Source organism: Myotis nattereri (assembly GCF_964212035.1).
Source record: "Myotis nattereri genome assembly, chromosome: 17".
NCBI lineage: Eukaryota > Metazoa > Chordata > Mammalia > Chiroptera > Vespertilionidae > Myotis > Myotis nattereri.
This window is the reverse complement of record NC_138092.1, coordinates 25,790,670-25,812,737: the sequence shown is the minus strand read 5'-3', so window position 1 is coordinate 25,812,737 and position 22,068 is coordinate 25,790,670. Positions and strand designations below refer to the sequence as shown.

General features: G+C 42.2%; 1 protein-coding gene across 1 annotated transcript in view; it reads left to right on the top strand.

Moving 5' to 3' along the window:
• SNTB1 (syntrophin beta 1) overlaps window positions 1–22,068 on the top strand; it is a gene marked incomplete at its 5' end in the record, with an annotated part of 193,436 nt that overhangs the window by 158,263 nt on the left and 13,105 nt on the right. Inside the window, one exon of the mRNA XM_081111288.1 lies at window positions 6,699–6,838. Coding sequence (XP_080967414.1) covers window positions 6,699–6,838 — 140 coding nt within the window. The remainder of the gene's footprint in view (window positions 1–6,698; window positions 6,839–22,068) is intronic.

Below are 22,068 nucleotides of genomic sequence, written 5' to 3'. Positions count from 1 at the left end.
ATTGAACCTGGGACCTTTTGGTGTACGGGAAAATGCTCCAAGCAACTGAGCCACACTGGCCAGGGCCAAGACTCTGTGTTTTTAATTAATGCCCCATTGATACTGAGGCAGGAAATCCAAGAGGGCTCATCTTTGAAAATCACTGGTAGAAAACGAGTGCTGTGTATATTCTGAGTGTGGTGACGGCTACTAACACTTACTGCAGATATTCTCAAATAGTATGCACGAGACTTACCCAGGGCCCTTGCTAGACATGCAGATTCCTGGAGCCATCTCCAGCACTTTTGCATGCATGGATTCTAGGAGTGAAAGACATTTGAATTTGTAACTAGCAGCCCAGCTGATTCTGAAGCAGACCAAATTGCAAAAATCTGTGATATGCAGATCAAACTTTGAGAAAGACTGATTTTTAAGAACTTACTCTTTGCCAGGCATTGTGCTATAATCTGTTTATGCACATTGTCTGATTCCATCTTCCTGATAGTCACAGGAGAGAGGGACTTTTATGCCCCCATTATACAGATAGGAAAGGGAAGCATGGAGGAGATAAGTAATTCATTCAAGATCATTCTGTGAATAGCTGAGCTGTGGACTTGCAGACTACAACTGTCTGACAAGATTTATGGAAGACAGTTGAACTAAAGTAAGATAAGTGGACTTTGGAATTTGTCACTTGGTACTTAGACACACAAATTTTGAGATTTCTCTAAAATGAATTCTATTTTGCCTGGCTAGTGTAGCTCAGTGGTTGAGCATTGACCTATGAACCAGGAGGATATGGTTCAATTCCTGGTCAGGATATAAGCCTGGGTTGCAGGCTTGATCCCCAGGTGTGGGGCGTGCAGGAGGCAGCCAATCAATGATTCTCTCTCATCATTGATGTTTCTATCTCTTGCTCCCTCTCTGTTCCTCTCTAAAAGCAATAGAAACATATTTAAAAAATAAATAAATGAAATGAATTCCATTTTTGCTTTTTGTTTTTTAGCTATAGAACTTGAATAGTTCCAACTGAAAGCAAACGTGTTGATATTTCACATAGTAAATAGTATTATGATGTCTCACATAACTGAACAGCTGGTAGATGAGGCCATGGCTCCGAAAAGCTGATGTGGGGTTGAGGCTGGACTCTTCAACAACTTCTTCCTTCAAAGAACTCTTGGCTTTCTCCTCTGAAAAGTAAACAAAATGAGGAAATCAACAAGGAAACCGCAGATACACCCAATGAAAACAAAAATAGAAGACATGAAGCAGAGACCTTTGTTAAAGAACTTGCTCCCTTTGCATTTAGTGATAATGTCAATCTTTCAAAAGATAACTGTTTACAAAATTATGAACTTCTGCTGCATATCAGCATCCCTTTAAAGGGCGTTAGAGGAGTAAAGCCTGTAAGTCACAGATAACTTGTTTACCAAACTGGAACTGTAATTGAAATGGCCCTTTGGAGTTAATAAAAGTATGAAATAGCTTTTCCCACCAGACTGAGAGGCGTCTAATGTAATCATTCGTGTCACCGATTAGAAGCAGCCTTTCTTCTATTTTTAGAAGCTGAATATGGTTGACTCCTACCTCGTGACGGGAACAGGAAGTTGAAGCCATGGGTGGGTGAAGAGTGTCCACGAGAGCGCACATAGGTCGCAGGCCTCTGGGCCCTGTAAGCAACACTAGTTAGATAAGTTAACAGTATTTATTGGAGACCTAAGGCACCTAGATATGACTTAGGTCCTTCACAGTTCTGTCAGAATCCCCTGAGCACCCTCGATCCCAGGCATTGTGCAGGTACTGTGCATAACTGGATAAAATACGGAACCGTGAGTGTAGGAAGGACTGTGCACTGTTTGCCTTTAGGACGCATGTCCCAAATTGCAAACTCTTTGTTGTTCCCAAATAAACCCATTTTGATGGAGAAATATCCGGCTGTCTATTTGTCTACGGTCAGAAGAGATAAGTAAGGGGTGGGAATGGGTAACATGTTAGGGGGAGAGGATTATTATGGAGACTCTGTCATTTGTAAGAGCTGTTTCAAGAACATTGAGAGTCCCTACATCTTAAAGCCACCGAACATGAATTTTCTCCAATAAACTTCAGTTTTCCAAGAAAAATCACTAACCTACATCTTTTTCTGACCCTTCACTTGTATCACCTGCACTAGATGTCCACTTTCTTTGGTATCCACTTTTCATATAGGGACAAAAATGGTATTCCTTCAAGGGAGCCACTAGCTAGGCTACTATGAGTCACACACACACACACACACACACACACACACACACACACAGAGTTTTGAGCAATTTATCTCACACTTGCACTTCAGCAGAATGTTGGGACCTTTGAGATACTAGGGACTCCTCCAAGCCCTGCATGTCAGACCTGTGACTGCCACTGCAGCCACTGAGTTTGCGTGTGCTGTGTATTTGTCAAGAGGGTAGGTGCTCATTATCTCACCGCATTCTGGCAGTCGGCGGGCCATGCCTGTCTGGCAGGTGTCTTTTCCTTGGTTCCCATATTGTTTACTTTTTAAATTTTTCATGATAGAAAGATTGACAGAAAAGAAAAAACATTAATGAGCCTCCAGTTTTATTAATTGTCCATATTTTGTCCATCTTATTTTCTCCATCTACCATATTTGGGTGAAGGGGTGGGTGGGAGAGAACATGCTGGAGATTTAAAGAGAAAATGCCAAACTTCAAATGACTTCACTCCCTACATTATTTTTTAAACTCATATCAGATGCCAACTGAGGCAGGTAGAGGAATGAATGCCCCTTCCCCCAAAGATGCCCATGCCCCAGTCCTCAGAAAGTGTAGATATGTTGCCTTACACGATAAAAGGAACTTTGCAGTTGTAATCAAGTTAAGCATCTTGAGATGGTGAAGTTACCTGGTTATCTGGGTGGGCCCAGTTTAATCACATGGGTCTTAATACTAGGGAGGCAGGAGAATCGGAGTCAAGAGAAGGTGATGAAGTGACAGAAACAGCAGGAGAAAGGCAATGTGATGTGGGGCCATGAGCTAAGGAATAAATGCAGGCAGCTTCTAGAAGCCAGAAAAGTCATGGAAATGGACGCTCCCAAACAGCCCCCAGAAGGAAGAAGCCCTCCCAACACCTTGGTTTGAGGACTTCTGACCTCCAGACTGTAGGGAATAAACAGCACTATGCTTGTGGGGATTTCTTAGAGCAGTGATGGCGAACCTTTTGAGCTCGGCGTGTCAGCATTTTGAAAAACCCTAACTTAACTCTGGTGCCGTGTCACATATAGAAATTTTTTTATATTTGCAACCATAGTAAAGCAAAGATTTATATTTTTGATATTTATTTTATATATTTAAATGCCATTTAACAAAGAAAAATCAACCAAAAAAATGAGTTCATGTGTCACCTCTGACACGTGTGTCATAGGTTCGCCATCACTGTCTTAGAGCTTCAATAGGAAACTAATACACAACTTTTAAAAATAGGGGAATTGCCCTGGTTGGGGCGCTCAGTTGATTGGAGCATTATCCTGTACACCAAAAAGTTGCAGGTTTGATCCCTGGTGAGGGCACATACCTAGGTTGTGGGTTCAGTCCTAGTCAGGGTGAGTACAGGAGGCAACTGATCGATATTTCTTTCTTTCTCTCTCTCCCTTCCTCTCTAAAAATCAATAAAAACTTATCCTGGATTGAGGATGAAAATAAATAAATAAATAATGGGAGGAATGCACATTAAATGTAGATTCCTATATTTCTTTGAAAAAGTGGAGATTTGTCAATGCTGTGCCCACAATCTTCCCTGGTAATGACAGGGTCATGATAAGCTAATGCCGAAAAGAAGCTACCTCAAAGTGGGATTTATTTTTCCTTATATCTAGTCCTCTGAATTTGTGACTTCCCGTCTAGAATATATATGATTAATATAGCCACTATAACATTGCTGAAAGCATGTGTTTTGAATCTAGTGGTTTCTAAGCCATGGAAAGGTCAGGAGCCACTTAACTTCCTAGTGATGTAAATATCTAGAAAAGTTTACTAGTTACAAATACCCAAACACACTCTCATACATATTTATGCCACTTGCTATGATGGTGAGTTTGTGATTCTACAATTAGAAAGGTCTGCATTGTACAATTGGTGTTGACTGTTGAGGTTTCTTTTGCAAACTTAATATTATTTTTGAAGAATTATGCTTAATATTATTTTGAAGAATGTGTTGACATTGAAATAACTGGTTCCAGTCAAAGTTAATGGATCAGATCTGACTAGGTAAGTAAGATAGGCACTTTGGGAGGATCATTTATAGCTTCCCCAGTCTTATTTAATGAGCTGGAAAAGTAATTTACTGGGTTTTAATGTAGAGCCTGGAAAAGATGTACTCCAAATCTCACTAACACTTTATGCCTTGAGACCATAGCTTAGTCACCTTGTGGGGTCTGGAACATTGCCTCCCTTAACAATTCATTTGGGTCTCTTGAAGATGCTATTGTTCTATTGGGAGGTAAAATAGGCTTAAATATTAATAAAAGGCATAAAGGGAGAAATAAGACAGGTAGCCATTCACATTCTAGTATAAATAGCTTCACCGGGGATTTCTCCCTTCTAGAAAAGGAGGTTTTATTCGGATTTGTTGAAGGAGGGCATGAATTAATAAAGGTGATCATTATGTAACAAATTCTTCTTGGGAGAACTTTGAAAAGGATCCAAGGAGAATGAATTGAGGTTGTCGATATTCTGGGCTTGCCTTATAATTTTCCCCAAGAAAAATCATTGCTTTGTCAGACTATTGGCATTTTCAAAGAACACCTTTTTTGACAAGTTTAGAAATTGGTTGGTCTGCCAAAGTTTTCCCACCCTAAGTTTCAGTGAAGACCTGACCATCTGCCAGGTACTGCGCTGAGCACATTACATGCACGGTCTCACTTCACCTCCCTTGTAGCATTAGGAGGCACGAGCTACTTAACCGGCCCTAAATGGTGCTTATTCTGCACTGTGCTAAGCAGTTTCGACATTTTAACTCACTCCTCACAACAACCCTCTGAGCTTAGTGCTATTATTTCCCCATTTTACAGATACAGAGATTTGCTGACTTGCCCCAGATCCCCCAGTTAGTACATCGTGGAGCTACGATTTATGACCAGGCATTCTAGCTCCAGAGTCAGCACTCTTAGCCACGTTGTACACGATGCTATCCTTACTTATCAGTGAGGAAATAGAAGCACAGAGAAGAATAACTTGCCCAAAGCCACACGGGTAGTAAATAATGGAGCCTATGAAACTACATAACCTACAAAGCTCACCCCCTTATATCATCCTGCGCATCTCTGCTTTGATCACTCAATCCTGAAGCCACACCCACTTGTTTCCACCTCAATACAGATTTCACCGTGGCACCTAAAAAAAGATAATGATAAGAGGAGAAAGGAAAGGAGTTAGCATTATTATTTATTTAGCTTACTACATAGTTTAATTCAGAATACATTTTGGATAGTGGTTTGTTGCGAGAGGGTTGAATTGTCACTGAATTAGTTGCCAGTTTCAAAGACAATCTCACCTCATCTAGAGCAGTGCTTCTGAATCTTTAATGAGAATATGAAGCAGCTCAAGATCATGTTAAAAATGCAAATTCTGATTCAATAGGTCCGGGATGGGCCTGAGACTCTGCATTCCTAGCAAGCTCCCAGGTCATAATGATGCTCCCCGAGCATGATCCTGCTTTGAGTAGCAAGGCTCGAGCATTGGGTTTTTCCAAACTAAGCATCACAATGTCTCCCAGAGCTCAGATGGGAAGCAGGGCATTTTCACAGAAGAACATTTAGTGTGCGGGGATCAACACTGGGCAGAGATAGACCTGAACTTCTCACTCTCTCAAGGTTGGAAAGGACTTTCAGGGTCATCTGGTCCAATCATCCAAGTGGTGTTTGAATCCTCTCCAATCTCTCCCTGCCAGGTCATCGCAGCCCTTGAGTTAAAGAACTATCTTCAATGAATAGAACTAAACATTCTAGAGCAGTGATGGCGAACCTTTTGAGCTCGGCGTGTCAGCATTTGAAAAATCCTAACTTAACTCTGGTGCTGTGTCACATATAGAAATTTTTTGGTATTTGCAACCATACTAAAACAAGGACTTATATTTTTTATAGTTATTTTATATATTTAAATGCCATTTAACAAAGAAAAATCAACCAAAAAAATGAGTTCGTGTGTCACCTCTGACACTCATGTCATAGGTTTGCCATCACTGTTCTAGAACAAGAGAATTCCAAGGTGGTGCCTGAGTCTGATATCTCACACTTGTTCAGACAGACCTTCACCTTTGGACATTTATTACAAAGCTTTCCAACCTCACCCTTCATAAGAAAAGCAATGGGCCCTACCAGAGAACCAGCTGGGAGCACTTCGTGTTCCAGGCACCTGCCTCCCACAGTGAAATAAAATGTTCAGTGCTGGCTGGCAGGTAAGAAGCAGTGGCAACTGCTTGACCCCTGCGCTGCTTCTTGGCGGCGTTGACTATACACCCCAGGCCTTGAGAAAAACATATTTTCAAAGATCGAGAATCATGAGACCATGATATGGTGTGTGGTTTTTTTTTTTCTCATTTCAATTTTGCAACCAGAACTGAAAGACCTTCCTATTGTTGGGTCTTCTGATTCGGGGGATGCCAGCTTCTCCTTTCCAACCACTCTCCTCTGAGGCCATCTTTTGCCAGTTCTTGTCTTTCTGTTTCAGGTGCCCGGGGAGAATGAGAAACAGTGGAAGCCAGCCCTGGTGGTGCTGACTGACAAGGACCTTTTAATCTACGACAGCATGCCCCGGAGGAAGGAAGCCTGGATGAGCCCGGTCCACATGCACCCTCTTCTTTCCACCAGGTAGCCATGGCTTTGTGGTGGGGTGTGATGTGTTTGCAGTTTGAAACTGTTTTAATCAACTGCAATTATTTCAATATCCTCCATTACTGCTTACTGTTGCCGCGGGAGCTGAGAGCTCCTCCAGAACATAGCCACCTGTTTTTATCCATATTATCAATGATGGCCGATCATGGCCAACACAGAGACAAAGAACAAACTGCTCATCCATCGTGAAGGGGCAGGGACGCCTGCGAGGCGGTCCCAGCCTAGGCACCTTCCTTTCCCCCCATCCCATCCCCTTTGAGATGAACTATGCACATGTAGTTATAATCTTGACGTTCACGTAGAAAGAATTATCTAACAAGTGTCTTCCCTTGGTAGCACAAAGAGTGGCACCACTGTGCTCTTTAAGCTTGTTGAGCACAAGACTCCATAACGAGCTCTTCCTCAGTTGTATGATGCTTCCTGTGGAAGTGGGGCTGCCAGGGGCTGTCTGTTCCTTAGGACCTTCCGTGCACATTGATTGCTCATGTGACAGTATCTTAATGCAGCGTAGGCTCAACCCATCTCTGAAAGCTTATATCCTGAGCACAAGAGCACATCAAACCTGAGTCTTGCCTTCGAGTATCTGACAACTCCCCAGACCTGGCTTCTATTGCCAGCACTTTTTGTATGTACTTGATGATAAAGGGCATGGGTTTCATTGCTTCTACACCCCTGTTTCTTTACCTAGAAGCTAGGAATGCTAGCATATTGTTTGTGGCCTCCCTGGGATGGTGCCTGGCAGTATTGGGCCCTTAAATATCTGTTGAATGAATTACTGAACAACATGGGACAAACTCTGCAAGGAATTTGGCCCTACAGACAGAGCGTAGTGGGCTGAGGTGTTGGGGCATCTGTCCTGAGCAAAAATATAGAATGGGTTCTCCATTCTGGAAGGATTGAGGTGCCAAAGAGTCGAGGCTCATGTGTAGGGAAGAGGATAAGGCCCAGCGGCAGAGCCAGAGGCTAACACGAAGTTGGTAGTGAATACAGATGAAACTCCTTAAAATTCCTCTTCCACTCGTGGCTGATTGCAGAGACCAGCAAGGGAGACCTGAGGATGGCAGCTACTGGCCCCCGAGGTAAATGGAGGAAGCCTTCAGGGGCTAGGAACCAGGCCCAGAGCTCTTAGAAATTAATAAATAAATTAGTAATTTAATTTTTGAGTTTCCTAAGCCTCAAAATATTTGACAGGATACCTAATAAATGTTTACAACAAAACCGCAATAATCAGAATCCAAACATCCTCAAATATCCATGCTAAGATTCAGGCTCTGTCTTGGGGTCCATTCGAATTCAGCCCAGTCACCATCGTTTTTGGTGATTTACACCCCCGTTCCCACCCATGGGTCCTGGTTTTCAGATTCTGAGACTCTCACACCCGAAACCAAAGAAAGATCAGACCATAGTCACCGTATTCCAGTTACTCAGGAGAGAAATTGGACTCCTGCCTCTTGGAATGATTTTCAGGAACTAAGTTTAAAGAAGGCAGAGTTTCTGGGTAACTGTCGGGCAGCTTGAAGAGAAAACTTACCCTAGGTCACTGCTTCCTTCTCCCAGTCTCTGAGCGTTCTGACTCATGGAATTTTAAGGAGTTTCAGCTCTATTCGCTACCACCGTTTTCATTCACTCAGGATCTCAAAACTTCAGTTCCTCCATCACAGTCGCCACATTTCAGGGACTCAGCAGTTTGGGCTAAAGGCTACTATTCTGGACAGCACAGATCAGAACATTTCCATCATCACAGAAAGCTCTGTTGGACAGCGCTGCCCCAGAGCAGAACTGAGTACCTGCCAATTGGTCCTGATTGTTGCAAGTGACTCTCACAGCTGTCCGTCAACAGCCCAGGCTGCCTGGCGGGATGTCATCTCAGAGGCTTAGTAGGCTGATGGCACAAGCAGGACTCCAGTGGCCCAGGGCAGTCCTGAAGAAGGTCACGGATGTGAACCCTTCAAAACAGTTTCCAGAAAGGAGAATGGAAGCAGAGACTCAGTAAATGACATCTGAGGAGGTTTGGGTGGGAGGCACCAAATGTACCTGCTCCAGGCTCCACGCCACGGGGCTGCCAGGTCTGGACTGTGAACACAGTATGTGAGTAGCCTAGAATCATAAACCTGCATCCGATGTGGATCAGAAAATGGAAATCCCTTCTGTGCAGACGGTGCTCATTTAGAAAAATAGGTGCAAGCATAAAAAAAAAAATCAGTGTCCACTGTCTAAACATAAAGCAGATACAAAGGTGACACTTCACCTCCCAACTTACTGCCCTTTCCCAAATGACCCAGCCTGACCTCTGACCTACAAAAGAAAGATGTGTTATTCGATGAGTATAATAGCCTTATGAGAGGTGGTAAAATTAGGCCCATAACCATGACCCCGATCTCCAGCTGTAGTCTGCGAGGCAGAGTCTGTCCAGATGTTAGGAACAGACTGGCTAGTCTTACTTCATCCCTTCAAGCTAGTAGGTAATTTGCTGCCTGGTCCTGAGCAGCAGCCTGGAAAAGAAAGAACTGGAGTTTCCATCTGTTTTTCTCCCATCAGGATGATGCTTAACCCTAGGCTGACCACTCCACCTCCATCTTTCAGAGAGCACATCTGTCAAACGTGCTCCATGAATGCCCAGGGAGAGATACACATTTGTGGAAATGGGTTGTTTAACCAACCTTTTGGCCTATGCATCAGCCACCCTGGTTTGCCTATGCATTGGTCATGGTCCGTTTCCTTCCACATCTCTGGGGCTGTGCCTAGGAAAAGACTTTGGGAACGCAAACAAGCAACTAGGAAAAGGACCCCTCCCGTCCCCGAGTAGTCATGCTGGGAAGATGTACCCTCTTGTAGCTTCAGGCTGGGCATTGCATGAGATGCCATGGAGCAGGGTTTGCCCCAGCTGGAGATTTAAACTATCCTATCCTTGCAGATAAGCCAGCTCTTTAAGGGAGGAGCTGGGCTGAAGCTGTTCTTTCTACCAGAAGTGGTCAAAATCAGAGGAAAACTCTGGATCCTTCCATTTCTGAGGTCACCCCAATCCTTCCATTGGCTGCTTCCCTAGCCATGTATTTAAGTTCATCAAGTGACTCCTTCCTTTACTTCCCATGTGTTCTGTACAGTCACATGTGAAACTGTGTCCTTTATATTTGAGCTGTTGGGCACACAGCCTAACTAGTGGCATTACTTGTCTTTGAGTGCATATCCAGGCCACGAGAGTACCACTGGCAAATAAAGTTAAGTCCTCACTAATGTAGTCAGTAGGTTCTTAGAAACTGTGACTTAAATCAATTTTACCATAGGTTAATTGATTTAAACAAGAGTTAAGTTCCTATAGCATATTTCTGTATTAGGCTATGGAAAAAATTGGTTCTCGTTATTACATCGTTTTATTTAAAGTTACAGTTTCCCAGAACTTATTGACAGTGTTAAGTGAGAACTTACTATAGACCATGTGGTAAAGAACCAGTGGCTGACCTTTGCAAAGGGAGATTAGGTCAAGGCCAAGTAATTTACATAGATTCTATCTGAGTTTGCAAAATGTACCCAAATGAAGAATGATCTGGCTGTTTATTAAAGATTCCTGTCCTGGGGACCCTTCCCTGGAGATTCTGGCTCAGCAGGTCAGATTGGGAGTTAGGAATCCGTTTTTAACAAGCATTGGGCAAATGTAGACCTCAGGGTTCCCACATCTAACCCTCACAAGCCTTTGAGGTTTAGGTTTTGTTCCTATTTCACAAGCAAACCAAGGAACAAAGAGGGGAAGTAACTTACACAGTCATATAGCCAGGAAGAGACCTGAGATTCTGAGTCCACCTTCTTAACCACTGATCCTGGGCAGCTGCTTAACCACACAGAACCATGGGTTTCTTATTTGTAAAGTGGAGCTCATGATACCCCTTTCAAAGAGTCATGCTCTTATTCCCTGGAGTTTTAGTGGCTCCTTGAATATCCTGAGTGTATCACATAAGTATTGCCTTAGTTCTCCTGACGTCTTAAATCATCACATCTATTGCTGGGTGATTATGAAATTAAAATATGGTGCCTGCATTAGTCAGCCCAGGATGCCTGAACAAATCCCATAGATTGGGTGGCTTAAGCAACAGATAATTATTTTCTTACAGTTCTGGAAGCTGGAAGTCAAGGGCTAGGTGCTAGCACAGTTGGTTTCTGGTGAGACCTCTCATCTGGGTTTGTAAAGATGGTGGGCTTCTACTTGAGTGTTCACACGGCCTCTTTGAGCACATTCGGGGAGAGATCTCTCTGGTGTCTCTTCTTATAAGGATACAAATTCCACTGGATCAGGGCTCCTCCCTCATGATTGGCCCTATCTCTAAATATAGTTTTAATGAGGGTTAAAGCTCCAACATAGAATTGACAGGGTGGTGATGGGTAGAATTCAATCCATAGCAATGACGTAAGCACAGCCTTATTGAGCATAATGCCTGGTACACAGAAGGACTGAGCACCTGGTCAGTCCCTTGCCCAAGAAGAACTGGCTGGGACTATGGCCAGTAAGAAACAGGTTGCTTCTAAAATTGAGTTACTCCCTCAGGCAGTTCAGAGTTGATCTGTATATTTGTTTAGGTTTGTTTGGGTTTTTTTTTTTTAGGTCCAGGCACATCTAATTTATATTTTTCTGGAAGATGAAAATTTGATTGTATTTCAGAGCAGTGGCCCCAGACATGCTCACATGCTCTTGGCATTGACCACCATGCATAGACATTGACAAGCAGATGCCTCTCCCACTGGCAAACTTCAACGGTGTGCCTCTGTGTGTTATCAGTGCAATTTATAGGAGTGCACTCAGGAAGTTTGCAAAGATGGTGTAATTTTAGCTGTTCTCATCCCTCAGCTTTTTATGAGTCCTTGGGAAAACATTTTTCGCTTAGCCAAAGCTTATTTGATGTTGCTGAACATTAAAAAACAAAACAAAAAACTCTTGCCCATATGGAGTAAGTGTGTTGGTTTTTTGTCACTGTTGTCATAATTGGCATGTGAGATGGGTCTACAGAGAGCGAAGATTAAGGTCACAGTATTTCTGGAATTCTAGAGGAGGTCTAGCCCAGAAATTCTGCACATCCAGTTTATGGGCGAAAGGTTCAGAAGTACAAAGCTTGTAAAAAGAGTGGGGTTTGTCTGAGCCCAGTTCTCAGACCGTTGGCCTGAGAAGGGTTTAGAGTGGTTGAAAAGGTGAACTGATGAATGTGTACTTCTTTCATTTTTTTAAAAAATACATATTTTTATTGATTTCAGAGAGGAAGGGAGAGGGAGAGAGAGAAACATCCATGATGAGAATCATTGATAGGCTGCCTCCTGCATGCCCCACACTGGGGACCACACCCGCAACCTGGGCATGTATCCTGACCGGGAATCAAGCAGTGACCTCCTTGTTCAGATGTGGTTGCTCAACCACTTAGCCACACTGGCTGGGCTGTACTTCTCTCATTTGACACCACTTGGGACCCAAAGACACTGAGTGTTTCTACTAAACTTGTAGCACAGCAATTTTCAACTGGAGTGGCACAGTAATTTTTAAAACATGCAATAATACCTGACTACTTAGTCAGGGGCACTGACCTCTTTTCCCTTAGATTTTAAAATAAACAAAAATGACAACAGCCAACACAACAATAGCCATCTGGTATGAATGAATCACAATTAAACCTATATTTTTTGTTGGATTGGCAAAAATATATATTTTTGGTGTGCTGCCGAATTTTAGTAATTAGTTCATGCGTGCCATGAGATGAAAAAAGTTGAAAATAGCTGTTGTAGCATAATCATTGGTGCCTAAGGAACTAACCTGTTTCTAAGTGCTAAAAGTAGATGCTGCCTCAGGCCAGTCTCAGAAACGTTAGGAATGCTTTCCACAGGGAAAGTTTGGCCAATTGCACTTGTCAAACCGCCTGTGGTTTTCACACTAAGCCTGGGAGGCCTCCTGACTCATAGAGAATGTGGGCATTGTCCATGGGCATTCCCATAGGGTAGCGCAAAAGGATCTACCTGCCCAAGGTTCTACACTCTGTCAAACTGAAAAGTGTGGGGTTTGCCTACACACCCGTCCATCCCATGTGTCCCCATATGCCTGGTGACCCTCTTCAATTTGGGAGTTCCTCATTGTTGGTGGAAATGAGTAGAGTGGCGAGATCCATGGACTTTGGCATTAGACAAACCAGGAGTTGAATCCTGAGACATCTACTTGCAATGTGACTTTGGGCAAAATATCAATTTCTCTGAATTCAAGCCTCATCATGAAGGGGGCAGTAGTGTCTTCTACTTCACGCAGTTACTGATAGGACCAAGTGAGACAGTGTATGTAAATGCTTAGATATGACTGAGACATAATAAGTGATTGATAAAGGTTAACAATTGTTAAGATTGGAGAAAATAATTGAAATGAATGAATGAATGACTGATAATTGGACATATTTGATCCTACGTATAATACTGCATTTATCAGGGACTCATAGTGTCTTAAAGGCATCTATAATAATAAAAGGGTAATATGCTAATTATACTGGACGTCCTTCTAGAGACGAAGCCAGGGTGGAGGGAAGCCAGCCTAGGTCCCGGGTGCCAGAGGGAAGCCGGTGCTGGCAGCTGGGGAAGGAAGGCCTACTCTTGCATGAATTTCATGCATCAGGCCTCTAGTTGAGATATAAGGAGTGGGCCAATGGAAGAGTTGTTTGTTTGTTGTAGGAGAGAAGTGTGAGACAGAAATGGGAAGTCTGGAACCCCTCAATCACACCACAAAACTAGTTCTGAATGCTACTTGTAACAACACTAGGCAAGTGGCCTAATGATGACTTTATTTTGGGGGCAAAACTGTTCTATTTAAGAAACATTAAAAGACTCTTGTTAGGGGCCAATGTTGTACTAGGGATTAATTATGGGGAAATTTTTTTAAAAAGCAGTGAAATATAACAGATAAAAGCCACGTTATAAGAGCTAATTGTTCAGGTTATTCACCCATGGTTTCATTTTCCCAGCAAAATAAGACTAATTTAATTGTCATTATTTTACATGGAGAAGTTCTCAGAGACCTTTTTATAATCCATATTCTGTACACACTGTGATCTATGTTGAACTCATTAAGGCTTAGATGGGAGAGGGGAATATGTAAGAGATAGCAAGAAAATTCAAAGAATATATTTAAAAATTAGAGCTCTAAGACTGCTAACTAATAAACAGACCATTAGCTTAAAAGGAAAAATTTCCCAAGATGTTGGATGTTGTGATGTGAGATTATCTGTCGGACTGTGAGTCTTGTTGACCTTGGGGAAGGAAAGTGCATGGATGGTTTAAACCCATAGATGATGAGGTCTTCATTACACTGCCTCACTTCACTTGCCCTCCTACCTGTAGTTGACAAGTGGAATGTGGCCCCTTTTCCTGGCATGATGGAAAGATATAGACTTTGTGGTCATGTGGATCTGGGTTCAAATTCTGGACACTTACTATGTGATCCTGGGCAGCTACTTAACCACACAGAACCATGGAGTTCTTGTTTGTAAAGTGGAGCTCATGATACCCCTTTCAAAGAGTCAATGTAAATGATAGTGTATCAGTGCAACCTTCTACCTAACAGGCATCTACTTTCCTCCCTCCATATGACTGCTGGCAGCTGGCCATGAACAGTCATGAGACCATGGAGAATGTAAGGAGGACAAAACCTAGCTAATACCACTAAGTAGTCAGAACTTGGCTTCCATCTCTTTTGCTGCTCATTCTCCTACATTAAGTTGGTCTTTGCTTATAGTCAGTATCCCTCAAGAATAAAAACGTTCCCAGAAATGGGACCTTGTGTAACTCTTTCACCACCGTATGCAAATGAAAGAAGTTTAGAAGATAGAAATGAGGTAATTGTTCAGCCATTCTTGGCTGAGGGGGTTTGGTACCTGAGCGCCACCCCCCACCCCCAACCAAACAGTGGGGTCCTTATTAGTGATGCTTTTCCCATCACTTCTTGCCTCGAGTCTAATAGGGGCGGCACTGGCCACTGGTTGAGAGTATTAGAGAGCACTAGACCAGTGGCTTTTACTTTTTTTGTGTGGCATCTGCTGGGAAATGTTAATTACAGCAATTAAGTAAAATGAGGATGTAATACTGCTTAGCAACCCAGCTACCTAATATGTAATTTTACTAATTTGGCCGAATCTGTGTGCTGCAATTGTTTTTGTTTTAATTAAGGATATTGATGATAATGTTGTCATGTGGAACATTTTGGGCAACATTCCCTAACACCTATCCAGAATTAAGTTAGTACATCAGCATACCTGGTAAGGCAGGTTTTTAATTTTTTTTTAATCAAAACCAGTCAGACAAAGGGGCATATCTGAAGAGCCAGAAACAATCTGTGGCCTAGTACCAGTTATTGATAAAGACTTAAATGATCACATCTACTGCATGTGGCCTGGCTTTCTGCAGCAATGAATATCTCTACTGCCCCCAAGTCTTAGACAAAGAATTTGACCCCAAAGTATGCTCAGCCTCACAAATCCACCACTCTGGGCATTTGAAGTAGTGTTAAGACATTTCACCCTTTCTTTGTATCTGGTTTAGAGAGCCATTTCATTTATATGCAGTTCTTTAAATGAATGCTAGATCCATGCTGTCCATGAATTTGAAATCTTAATGATTTGTACCTTTTTTTAAATAAAATGGTCACCATCTACTCTCAGACCAAAAAAGGTAACTCTGACTCACTAAATAACCAAGTCACTGAAAAACACCAGTTGTGAAAGATAGAAAGAAGAACCAGGTTGGAAAAAGAAACAGGAAATGAATGTTAGGCGCATCTCCTAGAACATGTCATCTCAGTTACCTTTCAAAATCACTTTTTTTGCAGAACTGAATTAATCTGGAAACCAGCATTTAGGGGACGGTAACCCACATTCTTTGGATTTAGCATTAGCTACTGTTTTGTGTGGTTGAGGGACTGAGGGTGGGAGAGAAGTCATACTCTCTCATAGTACCCATCAATCACAGACTCCATGGAAAATAGCCCTCTTTGTAGTCTAGCTGTTCATTTGGTTGTTCATTTAACAAATATTTACTGAGCACCTGCCATGTGCCTGGAATTATTCTAGGTACAAGGCATACAGCAGGAAATAATCAAATAAAAATTATTGCCCAGATTGAAGCAATGACAATAATGGCTATTAATATTTTCTGTACCATGCTCCACTGTCTAATATTATGTGGCCCTAATTATTTGTTCACTTATGCACACTCCTAGCTAAAAGGAAATGTAAAATTGTGCTGGTAATTGTGACATTGCTTTCAACCATGGCTTTCACCCTGGGAATGTGTATCTGAATTTTGCCACCAGGGAATGAAGCATGTCCTTCGACTTCTCAAGCAGCTTCAGATAAAACTTAGAAATTGGGTGTGAATTGTAGCATGAACGTCTGTCCCAGGGTGCCAGTATTTTTTTCTGGCTGGGTAAGAAGAAAGTTATCTTCCCTTGGGAGACAGCATTTTCATGGCTACTATATTTTAGTTCATGCTACAGATAAGAGACAGATGGTCATATTTTTAAGGATACATAAATAGCTTGAAATGTAAAATAATTGAAAGATAAATAATCGCTATTTCAGAGTCCCTCCTGAGACTATAGATCAGGAAAGATCTTTGGGAAGAATCTGGGGAGGAAAATAGAGGCTGTTCTTGGCACAATGGGAAAACTTCAGGCAGACGGATTCTGTCCTTAGCCCTACCTTTCCAAATGCCCAAATGATGAGTTTTAACATTTTAATGTCCCACTGACATTTACAAGGTACTTAGTGTCCAGAATTTGGCTACTGTAATGTGTTCCCCAGTATGGTCTACTACAAATGAGGAGTCTATTAGGAGGCCTTTCACTGACCCCACAGTTTCAAAACATTTCAAAATAGGTCAGTGTGTGTGTGTGTGTGTGTGTATGTGTGTGTGTGTTCTTTCTTTTGCAACCTTGCAGTCACGTTTTGAAAACGTTTTGTTAAACTTGCATTTAGGTAGTTAGTCACCAACATGAATTGCATGAATTGAACACCTAACATGTGTCAAGTAGGATGCTGGACACCACAGACTCAGGGAGAGATGGAGCAAGGCTCCTACTGCGCAGGGCATCAAGGTCTGGTGAGGGAGATGAGGTGCCAATCTTACAGCAGTGGGGCAAATGGATTGATAAAAATGTGCGGTCCAGAGAAGGGGCACCTACCTTGATGGCTGTGCTGTCAACAGCAAGTTTGTTATCCCCAACATCTCCTTACCCAGGAGATGTCAACTTCGGCATATGAGCCACGGGCCTTATAGAGTAGGCATTCAAGAACACCTGCTGGCGGCCAGCTTAAACAGTCTCATCTGTGCTCCAAGTATGGTTCTTCCTAGGTGGGCCAAGGTCTAGGGATGGCTTTGATCAGACTGTGAACTCTCAAGGTGAAAGCTGTCCCTTCCATCCCTGGGACGTCACTGACCAGCCTATGCTCAAAGCCTCCACAGGTACTGCAGACATTTATGCTTGCCCCTTCCTCCTTCTCATTTCCCACCCAGAGTCTTCTCTTCTCCAGACAGGATGTCTCCAAATTATGCTCTTTCTGAAGGAATTTTGGGTACTCTGCTATTCTGATCATAGTCTTCAACATCATGATATTGGGATGGAATTACATTTCAGCATCACTGGTTTCCTTTGTGATAAATTTACACACATTATTCAGAATTGGGGTCCATGGGTTTCATTTCACTGCCAAAGAGATTCATAGAACAAAAAAAATGGTGTATTTTAGGCATGGTCTGCTCAGCATAGAACACAGGAGCATCACCTCATTTCATTCCATCCATGTGAATTAGTGTTGTTAGTAACTCTGGGTTGAGTCAACCATAACTAAATTCCCAATGGTGCTTCGATACCACGTCTCCCTCCTTCTGGTTTTGTTGTTATTTCTGGCTTAACCTCAGTGCTTAACAATCTTATATCCTTAACCCACGCTTCTTCTTATTACTAGTCTGGATCTTCCACTGAGTTGATGTCCATGTATTTTACACCTTCATACACCATTGATAGGAATGTTGAACAGGGTAGGTCTGAGGCCACAGCTCTGCCTCCATCCGTAATTAAATGGACTCATAATGGCTTGTGGGTTACTTAACAAAGTACTCATCTGACTGATAAGCTGTGAAGTCCAAATCAGTATCGAATTGTCAATACCTTTCTTCTGGATGTTCGCTTCCTCTATCACTTTTCCAGTAATCTTGTTTCTGAATGAAATAGTTGAATATAAGAAAGCCACAGAGGCCCTCACAAACTACTGTTGCCTGTTTTCCAAAGTGAAAGATGATTACTGAAAAAATCCATTACAAAATCTTGCTTAGGAACAGGGTCACAGAATCTAATTTCTTCCACATTTTGAAAACCAGGATATCATTTCCGCTTTTCCTATCTTCTAATCTCTCACTTGTTCTCCCCGGTTTCCCAAAGATTCCCCCCGAGTTTCACTCATGTAGTGTTTCCATCCTTCCAGTGCCTGGTGTGTAATCTTCTCAGCAAGGACTTGTGCTCCTTTGAAGCTCCTCCCAATATCACTTTTTCCTGGGCTTCCACTGCACCTTACTCAGGCTGGAATCTCAAACCATTCTTTTCATAAAGCAGCAAAGTAAGAAAGTACAGGTTATATTTTCTTTCAGCCATCCGTCATATCACTGTTAGCCTGAATGCAGCACTGCCTCCTCCTCATCGTCCTGCACCACAGACATCTAAAGATAGCAGCTCCTGTTGTCTTTGGCATTGCTAGGGAATCTGTCCTCATTTGGATATTCAATGTGCCATCTGAGTGACTCTTTTGAATAGTGTGTTAACAACCAGTGAAAACTTCCTGTCCTTTGCAGTGGGCGTGGCCCTTGTGGATCCTGGTGTAATGTAACTCAGAACCCAGACATTTAATTGTTAAGATCTCAAGGACCTTATGCAATGTAGCTTTAGCTTACATTGAGTCTGAGGTGCCTGTGAGGCCTCTGAGTGAAGATGCTCAGAGAGCAGACTACTGAAAAACATAGTATCCAAGGATACATAGTATCCAATTTATTCTATTGGCTTGGGGTTGGAATTATGCCAATAAAAATTCATCTCAAGAGAAAGATTTCACAGATCATTTATGAGTGTAATCAGTCCACTATTTTTTTCTTTTTTTTAAAAAAAATATATTTTATTGATTTTTCACAGAGAGGAAGGGAGAGAGATAGAAAGTTAGAAACATCGATGAGAGAGAAACATCGATCAGCTGCCTCCTGCACATCTCCCACTGGGGATATGCCCGCAACCCAGGTACATGCCCTTGACCGGAATCGAACATGGGACCTTTCAGTCCGCAGGCCGACGCTCTATCCACTGAGCCAAACCAGTTTCGGCCAGTCCACTATTTTTTCTCTCTCTCTTCCTAGTAGCTGCTACACCTCTCGCAAAAGGGGTAAGAGAAAGGACCTTGATATTAAGTTGGCCAGTGCCCTTGTGCCATCTTTGCAGTGCCATGATTTATAAACAACCAAATCTCTGTCCAGCCTCCTCACCACGGCACACTGGTGAATGTCTACATTTCTATGTAACATCCCCAAATTATTGCTATGGACAGTCAAAAGCAACTAGCTGCGATGATAAAAAGAACCGAAAGGAAGTCTATTTCCTATATCTTGATAGGAATGAAATAACAAATATGTTAATAACTGTGGTGCCCCTTTGTCCTTGTCCCAGAATCCACTGCTCTCCATTCTTGTGATGGAATTGCTTTCCCTCTGGAGGAAGATCTTCATAATAATCAGGTTGCCCCAGTGAGGAGGAATAGTTCTCCAGATAACACCTAACCCTGGCTCATGTCCTTCATTTGTCATTTGTCAGAGGCTGGTTCTGACTCTCCTTTATATTGTAGGACTGAGTCTCCTAAGACCTGGGGCTGAACCTGGACTGGGAAGGCCGTGGGAATTAGTAAGGAAGAACTATCTCCTCAAGGCAGGGGCCACGTCTTTTCTCACACTACCCCTAACCTTGAGTCTGCATAGAGTAGGTGCTTTTATTAGTCTGTTCAGGCTGCCTTAACAAAATGCCACAAACCTGGTGGCTTAAACCACAGAAATTTAGTTCCTCACATGTCTGGAGGCTAGAACTCCAAGATCAGGGTAGGGTGGGATTAGTTTCTGGTGAGGGTTTTCTTCCTGGCTTACAGCCAGCCAGCTGCCTTCTTGCTCTGTCCTCTCAGGGCCTTTCTTCTGTGTGGGTGCAGAGGAAGAGTGTTCTCCGGTATCTCTTCCTATTTTATTTAAGGACACGAGTCCTCTTGGTTAAGGCCACACCCTTATTAACTCCTTATAGGCCCTATTTCTAAATACAGTCACATCAGGGGTTAGGCCTTCAACATATGAATTTTTAGGGGGACATAATTCAGTCCATAACAGTGCACCATGCATATATGTGGAATACAGCAGTTCGTGACTAGTGAATCTTTGATTGATTGAATGGATGAATGACTTCGTGATTGATTTTTGGCGGTCAGTTGGAAGGAGAAGAGACTTGAACAGAGCAGGAAGTTTCTCTAAGGCCGCTCAGAGCAGCTCTGAATCCAAAAGGATCCTGTAACTTCAACTGGTGGGTCTCCGCATCTCTCCTGTCCCATTTACAGGAGGCCAGTAGGTTCGTGTAAGGCAGCGGTTCTCAACCTGTGGGTCGCCAAGCTGTGGGTCACGACCCTTTTGGGGGTCGAACGATCCTTTCACAGGGGTCGCCTAAGACCATCGGAAAACACATATATAAACAGTGGTTCTCAACCTTCCTAATGCCGCGACCCTTTAGTACAGTTCCTCATGTTGTGGTGACCCCCAATCATAAAGTTATTTTTGTTGCTACTTCATAACTGTAATTTTGCTACTGTTATGAATTGTAATGTAAATATCTGATATGCAGGATGTATTTTCATTGTTACAAACTGAACATAATTAAAACATAGTGATTAATCACAAAAACTATGTAATTATATGTGTGTTTTCCGATGGTCTTAGGCAACCCCTGTGAAAGGGTCGTTCGGCCCCCAAAGGGTCGCGACCCACAGGTTGAGAACCGCTGGTGTAAGGGATTAATGAAGCTACAGATATGTGTTTCATTCCACGTGGATCAGTTAATTTCATCTTGAGAAAGGCTATTCCATAACTACAGCCAATAGGCATTAGGTCTTAGGAGCTAGACATGGACGATTTAGAATAACCCAGACACAAACATGCCAGAGTTAAGCTCATCAAGTATTCCAGCACTGAACTGCCACTATCAAACAAACACCACACAAAGCATGAACGCCACACAGGGTCCGAATGCAGGTATTTTTCTTTGCAATGGAAGTCCTCATTCTAAATATCAGAGTGCAAAATTTGGCTTCATTTCAGTCTGGTAACCTCTTAAAGTTACTCTTTAAGTTGTGTAGTATATGTTTAGAGAAAAATTTAGGAATAAAAAAAAAACAAACATCAGAAGAAATGAAATCACCCATAAAATTTCTTGACACCTTAATAAAATTGTTTCTAAGCTTTTCTTGTACATACTTGAATTGCATATCTAGACCTTTTCAAGAGACATATATGCACTTCCCACATTTAAATATACATTTATAAAATAATTTTCAAGGTCTGTATAACACTCCATCTAGGAGATGTGTAGTCATATGCATCCTGTGGATATATGTGGGATTTATTACCAGTATGTACACAAGGTAGCAGAAAAGATAATTTGCTTTATCTCATAGTTTACATACAGAATTTTACGTTTCATTAGCCAGTATTGGCATGTCAAAAGAACACATAATTCAGCCTGCCTGTTATTCTTCAGATAGCAAACTTATGTGTTCTTTAATATAAATATTATATCATTCACACTTGGATAGTTGAAAACTGAATTATTTCCTTTTCTTTTCAATCAATGAGGATTTAGTGATGAGATGACTAACAAAGTACACCGATGGTCCTCCCTCCAAAGGCTCTCTTCTCATCATTACTTCCTATAATGTGCTGAGTTTCCCCCAAGCACTCCCCATACGTGGTATTGGTCAGCTAGATACAGGGCCCTCAGGCACATTACACTGTTAGTAATTTCATCCCTTGTACACAGACCTACAAAATGCCAATTTTCTAACAAATTACATTTTCCAGTTATTATTGGCTTCAATTTTATAGTCACTTTCGAGAAAAATATCAGTCGAAAAGTGACATTC